The sequence below is a fragment of the Folsomia candida genome, unplaced genomic scaffold, assembly GCF_002217175.1.
Source record: "Folsomia candida strain VU population unplaced genomic scaffold, ASM221717v1 Fcan01_Sc002, whole genome shotgun sequence".
Classification (NCBI taxonomy): Eukaryota; Metazoa; Arthropoda; class Collembola; order Entomobryomorpha; family Isotomidae; genus Folsomia; species Folsomia candida.
In genome coordinates, this window is record NW_019091194.1 from 18,222,380 (window position 1) to 18,240,241 (window position 17,862).

General features: G+C 41.7%; 1 protein-coding gene across 1 annotated transcript; it reads left to right on the forward strand.

Moving 5' to 3' along the window:
* The first annotated feature begins 76 nt into the window (after positions 1-76).
* Positions 77-17,254, forward strand: LOC110843558. The gene is made up of 25 exons (XM_022089524.2): positions 77-349; positions 3,438-3,616; positions 4,005-4,131; positions 4,227-4,441; positions 4,518-4,859; positions 5,169-5,361; positions 5,426-5,798; positions 5,865-6,042; positions 6,362-6,530; positions 6,605-6,672; positions 6,730-6,780; positions 9,978-10,028; positions 10,091-10,199; positions 10,487-10,677; positions 10,937-11,075; positions 11,141-11,409; positions 11,653-11,832; positions 12,352-12,428; positions 12,505-12,604; positions 12,916-13,128; positions 14,066-14,415; positions 14,929-15,359; positions 15,761-15,970; positions 16,121-16,271; positions 16,728-17,254. Exons 1-25 carry the CDS (start codon positions 342-344, stop codon positions 16,896-16,898), a joined length of 4,545 nt encoding a protein of 1,514 aa, XP_021945216.1. The 5' UTR covers positions 77-341; the 3' UTR covers positions 16,899-17,254.
* Positions 17,255-17,862: the final 608 nt, after the last annotated feature.

Below are 17,862 nucleotides of genomic sequence, written 5' to 3' on the forward strand. Positions count from 1 at the left end.
CATCATCATCACGACCCTTGTTGTTTGTCTGCATGGAGGAGGAGGTGTCGCAATCCGGCTTGTTTTTCAGTTTCGTTTTCACTTCATTTTGACTGGGGGGAGGGGAGTGGAACGAGTTGCTGACCAACTAATTTCTTAATATTTGCTACATATTCTCCAAGTTTTGTGTGTGCAGTTGGGAAAAAAAGTTTGGTTAAGGGGAGTTTAAATTTATGCAAAAATTTCCATTTTCACGCTGGTTAATATGTGACAGTAAGAAATTAAGAAGTGAGTGTGGTTTGGGAAAATTTCAAAATTTCTTGAAGAATTTGGGTTGTTAGCAGCACATTTCTCGTGTCATCATGATGAGGTAAGTATGTACACAGGTAGCTGGAATTGGCATACTAATTAGCAAAAAGTCTAAACTTGCAATAATTTTTTTTAGGAAATTCACTTATTTATTTATACCTCAAAGTTTCAGATTTTTAGAGGAATCTTCATCTTTTCCGTCATGCATGACATGACGGCCTTGCATTTCATACTTAATTAAAGGTTGAATAAGACATACATAAGCACGTTGCACAATGTGTATGCGCATAAACCAGGCAGGAACATCCTTGTTGCTTGCTGCCTTTACATAAACATTCTCACGGCTCATCTATTCATCTATAAAATACCTGACGACAAGAAGAAGTGCATCGTGTTTGACTGGTGACGACGACGTCAGTCATCTTCAACATGACCCGTGGCGATGATAAGCTAAAACAATGAGTTATTTTAATTAGGGTTCAAATTGATATCACTCGTATGGTTTTTTCATTTCATATATTAGTCATACAATGATCAAAGTGTCGATTAAATCACCCCAAAATAATCACACTCATCCTTCCAGCTAAATCCCTCCTGTAAATATTTCAATTATACAACATTAATTTTCATTATTGGTCAAGTGGGTGCAAAAAAAGTTGCACTTTTATTTTAGTCCGTGACTCAGAAGCTATTTACTTTTGACCTTGTCCTCTCACACGATTTAACGTGAAAAGCGTGTAGCAACTCTGAGATTTGCAATTTATAAAAGAACCACATTTGACTCTGATTTCACTTTCGTTCGTCCGTGTGGGGTATGATTTACCATCAACTACATTACGTATCGCTGGAGGTGCCCACGTCAAAATTCCATGAACATCAGATTACATATTTAATGATGCAATCAAGTCACTCATCTTCTTTCTTTGATGAAAATTGTGCATTGTGTTTTTTGCAACGAGTTGATTGCAAAATGCAAATATTATTTTGTACGTTCGGTTCTGCAGCTTTTCCAAGTATTTTTTTTAACCCTATTTCATCTCTCTACTCGTACCGGAGGTCATCGATACCTGAAAACGACAATTTGCAAGGCCCTTAACACACAACAATTTATTAAACACAATTCATTTCATTGTGCAAAGTGTCATCATTTAATTGCAAGGCTGACAAAGTCCCATTGCATTATTCACTCTGAACCTCAACCAATTATTGATTCAAATTCAAACCACATGCAAAAAAAACAATGCGAGATTGCAAAATCCGTGATTGGGTTTCATCTAAGATGCACATTGTACATTATTGTGTAAGCTGCAGAAAAGTAAAGGTGCATGGGCATATCTACATATGTATATTTAAGGCCAAGTTTTGTACTATGTAATAATCTGGGTCATTTGTGTATGCACAAAAATGCAAGTAACTATTTTTTAATCGGGGATGCATCTACGTGTAAGACGCCTTCTGAAATAAAATCTAGACCGTGCATTAATTACGTGTGTAGCATGGATGGGTCAAAGGTTAAATGAATTTACCCCACGTATTAAAATGGTGTTTTATGGGTGGATGAAATGGAAAATTCGCGATGAACGGCCCCTCGCTAAATGTTTCGTCTGGTCAAAGTCGCATATGTCGCAAGATTTTTGTCTGTCGATTAATAGATAAGAAAGTGATGTCAAGTTTCGATTAAGGAGCTAATAATCAATCAAGCTGAGCTGTTTATTGTAGGTTGGATTTTAGTCCAATTTTTGAAGACTCAGACATACGTGACTTGTAAATCAGTTCACAAATTTGCACCTTGTCGTAGAAATGTGCATGTTTTACTATCTTATTGTAACTGACCTTACTTTCGTTTAGTCAATTGGACGACAATTCATATCGAAGTTTAGAGATGAATGACTAGCTGAGATTTTTGGCATTGTTCAATTAAACAAAATTCTCCTGCATTTATTTCCACCCAGATCAGGTCTGTCGTCGTCGGTCCGGATGCGAATTAAGTTAGGGTGGTGGTAACATAATGCAATTAAGGTGATGAAATTAGGCTCGTCTTCTTGGAGAGATCGGCGCTATAAATAAATCTGGAATCAATATTTCCACACTATTCTCATACCCAGTTCCGTTTCAAGGACTTCTGTCTCATCGTCGCAAAATTGCATTCAAAATTGTAGAAAAATCGTATTTGATTGAAAAACTAGACATAAAAAGATTTATCTTTAACACGATTTCGACGACGGGTCCTCCTCCTGTGCAAAAAATGCCTGCTCAATTTTATTTTCGTGTGGGAGGGAAGTCATATTGCACGCTTAGTTTGACATTGAATCCTTCAACTAAAACCAATAAAGAAGGATGCAAATTTGCAATTTGCATAGTAAACAAATTTCCATTTTTTACGACTTTACCGTTCAATCCGCTACACCCCAAGCTAAAAAATACAACACTACTATGTAAAATGTATATTATTAAAACCGGATGTTGTTTATGTCGCCAACTTTTGTCTAATTGCAGTCGTTTCCATTGTTTTCGCCTGTGCAGGGGCGACACCATAAGTACCACGTAGTCATATTCCATCTTCTTTCAAGTAGCATGAGTAGTCTCATTAATTTCGTTTCGTTTATTGTTCCTCTTGCACAATGGGTAACACAATAAGGGCCTCGGGAGAGTAGTCATCTCCTTTTTGATGGGTCAGGTATGTACACACGTCGCGATGACCTGTCTTGACATCGGGTTAAAAAAATAGTCTAAAATCCATCTCATCAACTTCCTTCTCAAATCCTAAAATAAGGCACTAATCGAAAAAAATGTGACACCAATGGTCCCAAAACCTTACTACAAAAGGTCCTCCAAAACCCAGTGACCTATAATCTAACCATCTATCCAGCCATCAATTCTCATCCCATCTTCTTCTAGGAGATGTGTAACGATTAGCATAACTTGTGAACTTTTATTGTTAGCGAAACAATGCGAATTTATTTGCATGGGAGATGCTATCACAGTGCGAACAGTAGACACGTCTCAAGGTCAAGGCATCTCTTGAATTTATATGTACATATTTATAAATCCATTGTTCCTTGTCCACGTGTACTCTTTTTTATTAAATGAGCTAAATTTAGAACTTAAAATTTAATATTATTGGATTACTAATTTTTCAAATGTTTCAGGGTGACCCTTCTGCTGGTGGTGGTGGTGTCATCGTCGAGAAACATTTTTTCGACAGGATTGCCCAACAAATTCGTCCTGCCCAACATCACGAGTGACGAGATTCGAGCGGCCCTCGCCAAAGGGGAGGAAGCCGTGAGGGAGCGGTTTGAAAAGTTTCAGCCTCAAATATACAAAGGAGGTAGGAATTTACACATGTATGTATGCGTGTATATGTACATAAGCATGACCTTTACGCACGGCTGTCGCTAATTAATGTCACTATCGCAAAGGTTATCTTCCCCAATCGACAGGAATAAGTAGACTTTGTTGGTTTGGTTAAGCGTGTGAAAAATATTGGTTGGTTTTACTAGACAATTAGTGCATGAACCTTTACTCTGTAAACAAAGTTGCCTACCTCCAATTGACCATGTTGGTTTCACAAATTTCCAGAAATTTCTAGTCACCAGACATGTTTAGATTTGCATGGATTTATTAGAAAAAATCTGATAAGAATCTAACACAGAAGGTTATAAATAGTGTGAATTTGAATGTATACATAATTTGCATGGATTGATTTGGTTTTCCAGGCGCTTATCATCTCCCCAACTCACCTCCATGGTTTATGTCCGTGTCTCACAAGGCGACCCATGTAGCCGATAATGTCACCTGGATTGCACTCTTGTCGGAAGAAGCGACACAAATTATTGCTCACAAGTAAGCATATCGTCACGATAACCGGTGTCCATAAATATGTGATCCCTTCGAGGTCAGAGCCAAAAATTGAATACTTTTGTCCTTCTTCTGTGTAGGCATCAACTGAGTCGCGAGCAGATCGTGTACTCTCTGCCCAGTTTGGACGTACGGAATACGACGTTGGAGACCGAGTGCCCGGTCAAAGTCGACTTTCCCTGTCAGGCGAGAAAGTACAGGGCCTTCTCAGGCTTCTGCAATAATGTGCAGCATCCACGATGGGGGGCGAGCAATGGGCGCTATTTGAGATATTTAATGCCTGACTATGCAGATGGTGAGTGGACCGAACATTGCTTCAAATGTGCAAATTTTATGGGATTTTAATACCGAAATTGTGCACACTTTTCCAGGCGTGAGTTCATCCCGGATGTCAATGTCGTCCGATTTCCTGCCCTCCGCGCGTCTCGTCTCGCTCCTCGTGCATTCCGACTCTGACAAACCACACCCTCATCTCATGGCTCTCACCGCTTTGTGGGCTGAGCTCGTCGCGAAGGACGTTTCCCACACCGCCCAGTTCTCTGGCTTCAACCGATCCGCCATAAAATGTTGTGGCGTCACCTTTGCCAACTTCCACTCGGACTGTTACCCCATCCGGATTGATGTGGAGGACCCATTCTACTCGAAATTGGGGGGTGACAACTGTCAAGAATATGTCAGGTCGAGCGTCGTGCCAAGAAATGGGTGCACACTGGGTAAGCCAAAGAAAGTCAGGCTTAAAAGTCGAGAGCAGTGTTTCATTTCTTGTGAATTTGCTAAATTTCTTGCACTACATAACAAGCAACGCAAAAAATGCGAAGTGCAAGAAACTGCAAGAAGTGCGAGGTGCAAGAAATGTGCGCCACCTTGCCACGCGCCGTATGAAGTATAGCGGCGTTTATTGCGTCTCGCATTTCTTGCGGGCCAAATAGCTGCAAGTAACCACTTTCTTGCAGTTATTTCTTGCAATTGGTTACTTGCACCAGAAACACTGGTCAAGAGTTGTATGTTATTATTTCTCCCAGGTCCACGCGAGCAGATCAACCAAGTTTCCAGCTTCCTGGACGGGTCATTTCTCTACGGATCCAGCCGCAGTGACATCGAAGAATTACGCCTTTTCCAAAATGGCCTGCTCCGCACGCAGGTTGGACCAGGGGGGGAATTGCTGCCTCCAAACAAAAATTTGGCCTCGTGTCGACAGAGTGAAGATAACTTCAAGTAAATATGTCGTCAAAATAGGACCATAACTTGAGTCGCTCATCACTGATTTCATGTTTTGCAGATGTTTCAAGTCCGGTGACGCCCGAGTTAACGAGCACATCGGCCTCGCCATTATGCAAACGTTATGGATGCGAGAACACAACCGCGTGGCGAGAGAACTCTCAAATTTGGGAGGCGATTGGAGTGACGAAATCTTATTTCAGGAAGCAAGACGCATCGTTACGGCGGAAATCCAGCACGTCACGTACTCCGAGTTCCTTCCTGTTATTCTAGGTCAAGAGTTAGTCGAAAAGTATGACCTACGCCCTATGTCGACCGGGTATTATTCGGGGTACGACATCGGTACAAATGCCGGAGTTTTGAACGGTGTCGCGACAGCAGCGTTGTGGTTTTTCGCTTCACTGGTTCCCAAAGTCATGCCGTTTTATGATTCGGTATGAGATACAATTAGTAAATGAGTAATTAATTAATTAATTAATTGCTTATTAATTATTACCCAGATTGGGAGAAAGGTAGACGAGAAGGCGATCTCTGATACGTTCTACGCCCCTTTCGACCTGTACAGAAATGGGGTGTTGGATCAAATCCTGCGTGGCCTCTTGAGAGGGAAGGCTCAAAGTGAAGACCAGTTTATCAACGATGTCATGACAAATAGGATGTTTGAAGATCCAGATACCGGTCAGTTCCATGGTCAAAGGTCATATGTGTGTCACACACAACATTCCTATGTCACAAAGGCTATGTGTTAAATTCTTAACTAAATATACATATTTCAGCCCAATCTCACTCCTCATGCATGTTGTGATTTTTCCCTGTAATGCATGTAGCTCAAATTCGCACACTGGTGCTTTGTCCCAATGTTTGGCATCCATAAAATAAATAAATACGCAAAAAATATTGCGTATTAATTTGACCCCAAACAATAATTAACACAATTCCAACCTATTTTTTATCCTGGGATGGGTGCAATAACATTGATTTCCGCATTCCTATCCAGGTCTTGGGTTGGACTTGGCAGCACAACTAATTCAACAAGGTCGAGACCACGGAATTCCTGGTTATGTTTTCTACAGGGAGTTATGCGGGTTGGGAAAAGTCTCGAATTTCTCAGAGTTACGGGGAACCATGTCAAACCAAGTTATTGCCTCGCTCAGCATCTTGTACAAGTAAATTAGTCATAAATAAATTGGAAGAATTTGTCACAATTTCAAATTAGTTGACATCTTAATTATTTGTGCAGAGTTCCCGAGGACGTGGATCTATTTACGGGAGGACTTGCCGAGTATACGATCGAGGGGGGTGTGGTTGGTATGTAGCTCAATCGTGATGACTTTCATGATAAGCTTTCACCTGGAATTTTTTTAGGCCCCACTTTTGGATGTCTGTTAGGAATTCAGTTTCAAAAGTTACGGAAAGGTTTGTGATTTATTTTGTTAAAATGAAATTTGCTTAGTGCAACCTTAGGATTAGAGTATCTAATAGTCATAACCAGAGCTCATGGTCCTGAAAATCAACAACTTTTTTTGTTCGCATCGGATACAGTCTGTATCATACAGACTATCATAAGGATGGGTAATGATAATGATGGTGATGAGGTAAAATAAGGATGCAATACTTTCTAATAACAAGTATAATGTCACACAGTTGCATAGAAATCATTTTTCCCCATTGTGAGGTAAAAATAGTTACCTTGTGTGAGAAATATATACTTTTAGGAAATTTCATCCGAAATCCAAATTGTTGCATGATTTTTTTTGTGAAACTACGTGACATTGGTATTGTTGCATGTATTGCATGTATTGCAATTCTTCATTTTTAGTGCTCATCTACTATAGACAATACTATAAGTTTCAAAATTTGGGATGAATTTTGCATCCTTTTCAATATTACTCATTACGAATTTGACACGAGTTCGCATTTTCATATTGCAACATGATTTTGAAAAAAAATTAGCCAAAAATGAACTAAACTAGCCATGTCAACATTACAAATGAAGTTTCAAGAAATCTTTTGGCTAACTTGCGAACTTACAATTAGTATTGAGGTATACAATGAGATACCTGTTTTTTCAGCTTCCAACACTTTTGGTACAGCGGCTCAAAATTTGATTAAATTCTTATATTTGCATATTAGAGGGGATCGGTTTCGCGAATCAAGCCAAAATGTGCAACTTTTTTTTGCTAGTTCGCAAAATTCGCAAAATTTGGTTTAATATGACAAATGGAACGCAATTTGTCGATAACGAGGTGGTGGCGGTGGTTGGGGCATTGCGACATGTCAACAACACCGATAAGAACCATTGTGCCCAATTTCATGCAAATCGGACGAGAAATGGCGAAATTATGGCATGGCGACGATATTTGGCGAAAACAATGGGGGTGGAGGTGGGTGGGACCTTGCGACATGTCAACAACACCGATAAGAAGCCTTGTGCTAAATTTGATAGAAATCGGCCGAGAAATGGCGAAATTATGGCATGGCGACGATATTTGGCGAAAACAAGGGAGTGGCGACGGGTGGGACCTTGCGACATGTCAACAACAACAATAAGAAGCCTTGTGCCAAATTTCATGCAAATCGGCCGAGAAATGGCGATATTATGGCATGGCGACGAAATTTGGCGAAACCGAGGGGGTGGAGGTGGGTGGGACCTTGCGACATGTCAACAACACCGATAAGAAGCCTTGTGCTAAATTTGATAGAAATCGGCCGAGAAATGGCGAAATTATGGCATGGCGACGATATTTGGCGAAAACAAGGGAGTGGCGACGGGTGGGACCTTGCGACATGTCAACAACAACAATAAGAAGCCTTGTGCCAAATTTCATGCAAATCGGCCGAGAAATGGCGATATTATGGCATGGCGACGAAATTTGGCGAAACCGAGGGGGTGGAGGTGGGTGGGACCTTGCGACATGTCAACAACACCGATAAGAACCATTGTGCCCAATTTCATGCAAATCGGACGAGAAATGGCGAAATTATGGCATGGCGACGATATTTGGCGAAAACAATGGGGGTGGAGGTGGGTGGGACCTTGCGACATGTCAACAACACCGATAAGAAGCCTTGTGCTAAATTTGATAGAAATCGGCCGAGAAATGGCGAAATTATGGCATGGCGACGACATTTGGCGAAAACAAAGGGGTGGCGGCGGGTGGGACCTTGCGACATGTCAACAACACCAATAAGAAGTGTCTGTCTAAATTTGATGGAAATCGGACGAGAAATGGCGAAATTATGGCATGGCGACGATATTTAACGAAAACAAGGTGGTGGCAGCGGGTGGGACCTTGCGACATTCGACAACACCAATAAGAAGCATTGTGCCAAATTTCATGCAAATCGGCCGAGAAATGGCGAAATTATGGCATGGCGACGGAAGATGTCGCCATGCCATAAAGTGGGGGGAGCTGTTGGCCGCCCTAAAAAGGGCGTTTCCAGAGCACACGACGAGGACGTCGCTCCCTCGTGCTCCACGCGGGTCGGCCCCCATGGACGCCCGAATGCGTCCGCGGACGTCTACCTCCACCGACCGGGAAAGCCCTGCCCACATCACCGCCTCTGCAACCGCGTTCCCCTAGGGGGCCCGTCTGACCCTCGCCTTACGAGGTGGGAGCGCACCCGTAAATCGGCCCCCATTAAGGCTTCGAACTCGGGAACCCGGTCGGCCCCAAGGGGAGGTATCGCTAAAGAGCGGCGTCACCCAAGGGTTGGAGGTAGAGAGCCCCTCTCACTTGCCAAGCGCCACCCGCACTTTTGGCAAGCCCCGCCGGCTCCCCACCCGGTGAGCCTGCTTGGTGGGAGGAGCATTGGAGGGGGGACCTTCCCGTAAGGCTCTCCCCTTGCAGCGTTGCTCCCCCGGACCACCCCTCCAACGGGAAGAGAGTCGGGGCTGTGGGACAAACCACGGGTGGACCCGACTCCCCAGAGAGGCAGGGCGGTCCAGGGGCGCAGCTGCAATGGGGAGCTCACCCAGGGACACGCCCCCACGAGCGCCTCCCGCAGACTAAAAAAATTGCGGAACGGAACTTGTACTAGGCAACTTTGTCCCCCTAACCACAAACTGTGGTCACTTTTGCAAGGAAAAGGTTCAATGACCTGACTTGAAACTGGTCAAATCAGCCTATTTTTTAGTTGTAGGGCAGTATGATCTTGCATTTTGTGCATTAAAACTTTCAAAAAGGTCAGTGGGGGTTTTCAAAAGGAGGGGTGGCTTATGGCTGATATGCCAATATCTACATGTCCACATGTTCTATGTTTACAATTGTTACAAATAATTCAATTAATTATATCAACGTTGTTGGGGGTGGGAAAATATCGATTCTTATAGTTTTTTGGTCGCTGATTTCGAATCTGAGGTCAGTTTTTCGATTAGGGCATCATGAGAATGGGAAGCGGCCAAAAATTTTGCTAAAATTGAATCCCGTGAGGCTACCCCTCACAAAACGACGGAACTTCATCATCAGAGATCATCAGCTAAATGATGTCCATTTATTATTTTTTGTCGTTGATTTAATCATAACTTGTTCTTGCTAACGATATAAACTCGTTATGAATCAAGGTAATTTATGGAACCATAGTGTTATTTTATCCGTGCCTATTATTTCCAGGGGATAGATTCTGGTATGAGAATGACCTCCCTCCCTCCGCCTTTAGTCCAGGTGAGTGAACAGACTTTTCCCATCTGAAATTACTGACTAATTATTATTTATTTCTGTAACAGAACAATTGCAAGAAATCCGGAAAACAACGCTGGCGCGGATAATTTGCGACAATAGTAACTCTGTGAACCAAGTCCAGCCCAACGTGTTCCTCGATAGGAACCCATTTCTGTGAGGAAAATTATAAACTTAATGAACCTAAATATCTCATAATAAGTGCTCCAAAGACCCACGAAATTGCGTAAAATGAACTGAAATAGTGGAAATTAATTTTCTATTGGGAAATCAAAACAATTTTAGAAAATGTGAATTAAAGCAGAATAGTGAGAGCTATTTTTATTCTTCATTTCGCGTATGATACTAAACGAAATTTTAAAACTATACTAATTCTGAAGTTTCGCGTAAGTGCGCATTTAACACAGAAAATGTAATTAATTAATTACTTAATTTCTTGGTAGAAATGCTCCCATGCACTGCGAGGGAGATGCCATCAGACACATTGATCTCAAAAAGTGGAGCAATGAGATGCCCCCTCAATCCAGGTCGTCCAAGTCGTCCCTACCAAATTCTCAACTTTCTCAAGCCATCCAACAAGCTCGCAGTGATATCGTCCTCTTCCACTCAAGGGAGATGGATCTCTGGAAAAATGGTTAGCCCACTATTCTTGTACATATGTACTTTTAGCAGAATTCCACAAGGTTTGAAAAATTACGTACATAATCAAAATGTTGGCACATTGATTTAATTCACATTAAATTTTGCAAATATTTATATAATTTGGGTAAAACATTAGCGTTTTTATAACTATATGAGTAGCTATAAAAACGTGGTGTAAATAATACCGTCAACATTACTGAAAAAAAATTAAATTAATTTGAAATATAAAATATGGCTTAAATTTTTATAAGCGTCCAACGTCGACCCTCTGTCTCCCATCGGAACCGCGTCAGGTTTCAATAAGGCGAAGAATCAAGCCCTCGAAATCGCGAATGCTTCCTTCCTCCTCCAATTCGCCACGGAACGATTCCTCTCCGAAGTTGGTGGGAGGTGAGGGAAAATAAATTTGCACGTGTTTATAACAAAATTCACGTAAAAGTTATATTTTTTGCCAGCATTTCACTTCAAGACAGCGAAGGCTCGCCGGACGGGGGGACCTCTGGGTCACGAAACCTTCGCCAAATCCTAAACTCATTGCAGTCCATTGACGTTGGAGCGTTGACGGAGCTGCCGAAAAATCAGCGTTGCAGCGAACACGACTTGCCGTGCGATCACACCAACATTTTCCGCTCGATTACAGGATGGTGCAATAATCTGCAAGATCCTAAGAGGGGAAAAGCCTTTGAAGCATTTGTTCGTCTTTTGCCCCCCACGTATGATGATGGTGAGTGACATTCTTTTGGTGTACGTGCTAAAAGAGGCAAAGGCGAAATGTGTATAAAAATGGGATAGAGTCTCATCTTTCACATTTTGTGGCCCACTGATTTTTTTGAAAAGGATATTTTCTTATTATTTTGAGAACACGGTCGACAAAATGGGTGAAAAACGTGCCCCTTTCATCCCCAAATTTTCAAATCCGATGCATTTCGCCCTCATTAATTCCACAGTTTCGTTTATTTTGTCCTAGGTTTGAAGGAGCCCAGAATTTTCTCTTCGGCCATTCCTGGAAAACTCTTGCCGAGTGCGAGACTCGTCTCTAGCACGTTGCATGACGACATCAGCGTCCCCCACGTCCGTTACACCCTTCTCCTCATGCAATTCGCCCAACTCTTGGACCATGACTTGACCCACACCCCCATCAACAGAGGTATCCACAATACAAATACTGTACATCTCCTTAATTTTGGCATTGCTACCCCCATCAGCAAGAGTCTAAAGAGAATAAAATTCGACAGCAAATCTGGTTTTGCGGTGGAATTCCTTCTTTAACGAGAATCGATCTATTGTTCATCAGTTTGTATTGTGCCCCGTATTTGATGAGGAGACGTAACAATGTAATAAACAAAATTAAATATTCACCCTCTCGTGGTGATGAATTTTGTGCCGTCGTATTGTATTCCGGTCGATCTCATTATGACGACGACCGTCTCAGGTTCACACTTTATCTCTCTCCCTCTGTCGAATCAATAGGGGCCGTCCTCGCAGCACGTGGACACTTAATTTGACATCCAGAAACTTTGAAGTCCAGTATTTCCATTTCGAGATAGGAAACATTTGTTAGACAGACTTTTGCCCAAAAATTGTCCACTTTCTTTATGGATGGTCCATCGGCTCCCTTTCGTCTCATTGAATATACTAATGTTGTCTCGTTTTTGGTGTAAATTAGGGTTTGACAACTCCATCCTGAACTGTCACAGTTGTGACTCGAGAACCACTAGTCATCCCGAATGTTGGCCTATCGTGGTGAGTATGTATGAATGTAAAGTGATGGAAATATGTAGTGGCAGGGGTTGGTTTTAAGTGTTGAATTTGGTGTCAGATTCCGCCCAGGGATCCACACTTTCCACAATTTAATTCCTCCACTGGTCACCCGGTCTGTCTCCCCTTTACCAGATCGCTACCTGGACAGTTAACGTTGGGTGAGTTGAAATTTATTAGTACTCAAAAATAGCACGCAAATTCACGTGAGTTGAGATGAGTTTGGTCATAACGACTGGGCGCCGTATTGCGACATGTCGACAACACCGAAGAAGGTGTGCCAAATATTCATGTAAATCGGGTTTAAACTGCCGAAACTATGATTTGGCGAGTAATTACCTCGCCACGGTCACGACATATAGCAATTTTGTATTTTTTTAATTGGACGACCAAGTTACCTTCGGGTTCCATCCGAAAAAAAATCGATTAGTTAATGACAAATTGTCTTGACCTCTTTTACTCTTCCTTCCAGGCTACCGAGAACAACTCAACCAAGTGACGGCATATCTCGACGCCAGCTTTGTGTACGGTTCGGATGTCTGCGAAGCAAGAAAGTTGCGTTCTTTTGAAGGTGGAAAACTGAACACGACGCGACACCCGGGTGGCGACGAGTACAAACCGCTTCTCCCTCAAACGCCAAGCCATCCTGAGTGCAAGGCACCCTCCGGACTCTGTTTCGAAGCAGGTATAGCCGGCATAGCAGGGACCCTACAAAAAGCTTGTGCAAATTTCATCCGAGAAAAAAGAGAGACAAAAATCTATCACATCCTTTATGCAAAATCAACCACTGCAAAATTATAACTGAACAAAAAATACGTTTAAATAGCAATCGATTAGTCAAATTTGCACGTAAAATTGGTAAAATTTTGAACCCCTTTATCATCCAATGCCACAAATTGACTTGCTCCACACCCCACAGACGCCATAAATATGTAAATGAGGTGTGGAACATGGGCGATTTTTGCGCTTTCCATAATTAATGAATGATCCATATCCTCAGGAGAGAAAGTGAGCGAACTGGGCTCAAATTGTGTAACTTGAGACGCTAAATAATTCCCCGTGATGTGTGATCCTGTCCAAATATGGGGCGCAAAGCACACTTTCACTCCATTGTGAGACACAGATCGAATTAGTTTCATCACATTTTACCACCAAAAACCAATTACCGAATTCAAAGTCCCGTCCAGTCAATCAACACGGAGACGAATATGATGATGCGTAACTGGATAACTTTATTTGCTAGGAGGAGTACGTACTCTCGTGGGGAATAAAATTCCGGAAGTTGGCTCACTTTTTTGAGACTTGGAGAGAAAAAATTTCGCAAATATGTAGTAGTGCAAATTTTTTAAACTGTGGTGGTACAATAATTTAAGAAGTTTTTAAGAAAGTGTACAAATTGATAGATTTCGGAAATGTTATTCAGTTTATTTGACGTATGTGAAAAACAATTTTTTTTGTAAGACCAATTTTTAACAATATTTAATCATTACTTGACATTTATCACGTCATAATTATAATGTTTGCTAAAATTGACCTAAAATAACTAGTTTCGTCCAAAAAAATCTTTAAATTTAATAATTTAAAGTTTTACCATTGACCCAACTTACCTTCTTTATTCCCAGGTGACCTCCGCGCCTCGGAACAACCCGTTCTCGCTGTGATCCATACGATCTGGCTTCGCGAGCACAACCGCATCTCGTCCGCTTTGGCTGTACGGAATCCGCAGTGGGGCGACGAGACCATTTACCAACATGCCCGGCGTATCCTCTCCGCGACCACGCAGCACATCACTTACGCCGAGTTCCTCCCCCGCGTTCTTGGCTGGGATGTCGTCCACAAGTTCGGTCTCGACCTCCTCCCCGACGGATACGCCACCACGTACCAACCCACCTGTAACCCCACCATTTTCAATGAATTCGCCGCCGCAGCCTTCCGTTTCGGCCACAGCCTCCTTAAACCCTCCTTCAAACGGGTACCATAATAATATTCTCGCTGTCGAATATTCTCGCTATTATATAATTGTTATATAATATTCTCGCTGATTAGTAAAATGTGCATACAGTTTTCGATTTTACAGAAAAATGGGTTCAAATTTGTCATAAAAATGGGGCTTGTCACATTGCGAAAACGGATTTTCAATTTTTTATAATGAAAATAGTTTCGATTTACTATTTACTATTTTTCATGTAAGAATTAATTGTTCTGAAATTTTTTCCCCAAATTAATGGCCAATTTTATGGCAGTATAAATTCTATTTACAAAGATATTGATATCCAAGTTTAAAAACCTTGAAAACCAGTTTTACGAGAATTTATGAGACAAATCAAAAACCGACTTTTCAAAATCAACCGATTTCGAACGCCCTTAGAACTTTAACAACTCTTTCTTCCACAGTTTAAGTTATAGGTTTGGTTTTGGATAAAATCGAAAACCAGTTTTACGAAAATTGAAAATACCTTAACGTAAATGTATTTATATTGGAAAGATGTCGCCCTCGCTCCGCATCCTGGAGCCGAGTGTCCAACTGCGTCACACCTTCTTCAAGCCGGACCTCCTTTTCAACGTGGGAATAGTGGACGAGCTGCTGGTCGGCCTGGTGAACACGCCGATGGAGACGTTGGACTCCTTCATCACGGAGGAGGTGACGAACCACCTTTTCGAGGACAGGAAGCGACCCATCTCCGGCATGGACCTCGCTGCCCTCAACGTCCAAAGGGGACGAGACCACGGCGTCGCGTCCTACAACGAATACCGAGCCGTGTGCAATTTAACAAAAGCCGTGACATTTGATGATTTACGGAAGGAAATCCCACCCAGATTGGTGCAAAAGTTTAAAAGGATTTATGCCAGTGTGGATGACATTGATCTCTTTCCGGGAGGATTGGCAGAGACTGCGGTGATGGGAGGGATAGTGGGGTGAGTAATCTCATGTTGCCTCTTCTCCGTTTATTTATGAGTCTCTTCTTGCCTCATAAGTTGGCTGGGAATCAATTTTCCTAAATTTCATAAAAACCTAGAATTCACAAAATGAGACATACTGAATTTGTAAAGGAAAAAGGGCGAGATTAGATTAGATTAGAATTTTAGATTAGATTAGAATTTTCTCATGTTGCCTCTCGATCCTATATATTTTGCAAGGTCTCATCTTGCCTCATGAATCTCGGCTAGGAATTAATTTTCCAAAATTATACAAAATATGAAATATATCAGTAGATACAAAATTACTTTTTATTTACACCTCAATATCTCATTTTGCCTCAAAAGATGTATATTTAGCAAGTAAAAGCTGTAATTTTATTGATGTTTCTAAATTTTAGTCCCACGTTCGCCTGCATAATCGCGAAGCAGTTTCACTCGCTTCGTCACTGTGACCGCTTCTGGTACGAGAATGCCGAGCCGTTAACCCGCTTCACAACCATGCAGCTGGCCGAGATCCGAAAGTCCAGTCTGGCCAAGCTTCTCTGCGACAATGGCGACGAAATCAGATCCATTCAACGATCCGCGTTGGACGTTCCCGACCAATTTTTGTACGTTCCCATTGTCTTTTTTGAAGGGGCATGCATGCATGGATACCCGACGTTTGGCCTGTTTAGTCCACATGCCATGAATCACATGCGACCCTCTGCACGGCCCTGATTGTCCGATTTCGGAGTGGAATTAAATTGATTTCTTTGTAGAAATCCCCGCACGGATTGTGCCTCCTTGCCAGCCTTGGATTTCGACTGGTGGACTGATCGGGTGGAGTGTATCGTGAAAGGGAAGAGTATTAAGGTCGGAGCTGCCCTCAGAGTGTCGCCCTGCGTCATGTGTACTTGCACCAAGGAAGGGGTAAGTCAACAAGGCGAAAGGTTCCTTAAATGCAGTTTTTGACACACATTTTCGCACTATTTTTGTACTGATTGTATGTATACAATTTGGTATACTCACGTCAATCACAAATTTGAACTGATTTATGACAAATTTTGTGCGAATTTAATTGATAAAATTTGGACATCTTAACACAATTTGCAATTCTTTTGCAATAGTTGTATTCACTTTAGCGTCCTAAATACTGTTTTAATTTTAAATCCCATAACGTTTCAAAATGAAATTCGTACCAAAAACTCCCCAATTTTGGGAACCCTTCCATATTTCTCGTTTACCGAAGCTATTCGATTATTTGCTCTCTCTATCTCCATTGATGTTGCTTAATTGATTTCGCTCTCTGGCCTGGAAATCAAATCCAAGACGGAGTACTGAAACTATTTTGGTCTCAATTTGATGATTTTGACTCCAAAATTCCAGCCTCTCTGTCAGTCCATGAAGATCAACAACTGCGTCCGTCTCTCGCGTTTGTACGAAGCCAGGGAACTGGTGGAAGATCACGTATGCAAAGTGCAGTGCGCCCTCGTCTTCAAAGTCTTCCCCACGACGACGAATAATACGACGCGAGAAATTGGGAATAATACGCTCTAAAATTCTGACTTTTTCTAAATTTCATCTCCGATATGGTGGTGGTTGCTCAGCAGTTATATATATTTTTTACCCAGTATTCATTAACGGGGAAAGCGGAGAAAGTTAGTTAATGGGAATGTGGACACCAGAAATTTTGTACGCATTTACGAATTTTGTATTTGTCCGACATATGAAACTGCATTTATTTTTAGGATATTAAACTCAGTATGGTAACAATTACGACTTTTTTTATATGATTAATTTATTCTGATGTACTGTCAAATGCTAGTGCCATAAATACGAATTTTGCAGCCATACGTACCTGATAATTACATATGTATGATGACTGAATAAAAGAATCGATTTTGCCGAGAGAATTGTAACGTTGTCTTATTTTTATTCAGGGTTTATATGCACCGTGACCTCTCCCGTCTCATTAATGGGTCACCAGAGGTTAATATCGGTCAAAAATGTAGCACATCCTTCCCGTTGCCGTGTATGTACAAATACATTTCCATGCAAGTGTTCTGTTCACCAACACAGAGCGGATCTATCCGCCTCGCATACAGATCCACTTTGTAGAAGAAGAATTCACTGATCTGACTGATTCTCAAAGTGCCAACTTCTCAGGAATTGCATTACGCTGGAACAATTTGCATAATAAGTAGAAACCATGTGCAGATGAATCGTATGCAAATTGAAATTAAGTTGTGCGAATTCCTCATTCGTTTAAATCTCTCCAGGAGTGTAACGTGATGCTGACGATGACGATGACGACGAGATATATAATTTCACATGCAATGCAACCCGTATGTACTGCATAATGGTACTGAAGAAGATTAGAATATTTGGATATCGATACGGCCTATCAGTTCAACAACCAAGGCAAACTCAATAACTAACTGTTGTCCAGTCTATCTTTTCGTCTCGCTGTTTGTTTTCCAGTCCAAATCCACATAACATAACTTACTGAATGGATGGATGG

What these genes read in the sequence shown, in the direction of transcription:
- LOC110843558 (XM_022089524.2), top strand. An exon ending in ACACAAATTATTGCTCACAA is followed by an intron (nt 4,132 to 4,226) that starts GTAAGCATATCG and finishes TCTTCTGTGTAG; the next exon opens with GCATCAACTGAGTCGCGAGC. An exon ending in GTTTGAAGATCCAGATACCG is followed by an intron (nt 6,043 to 6,361) that starts GTCAGTTCCATG and finishes ATTCCTATCCAG; the next exon opens with GTCTTGGGTTGGACTTGGCA.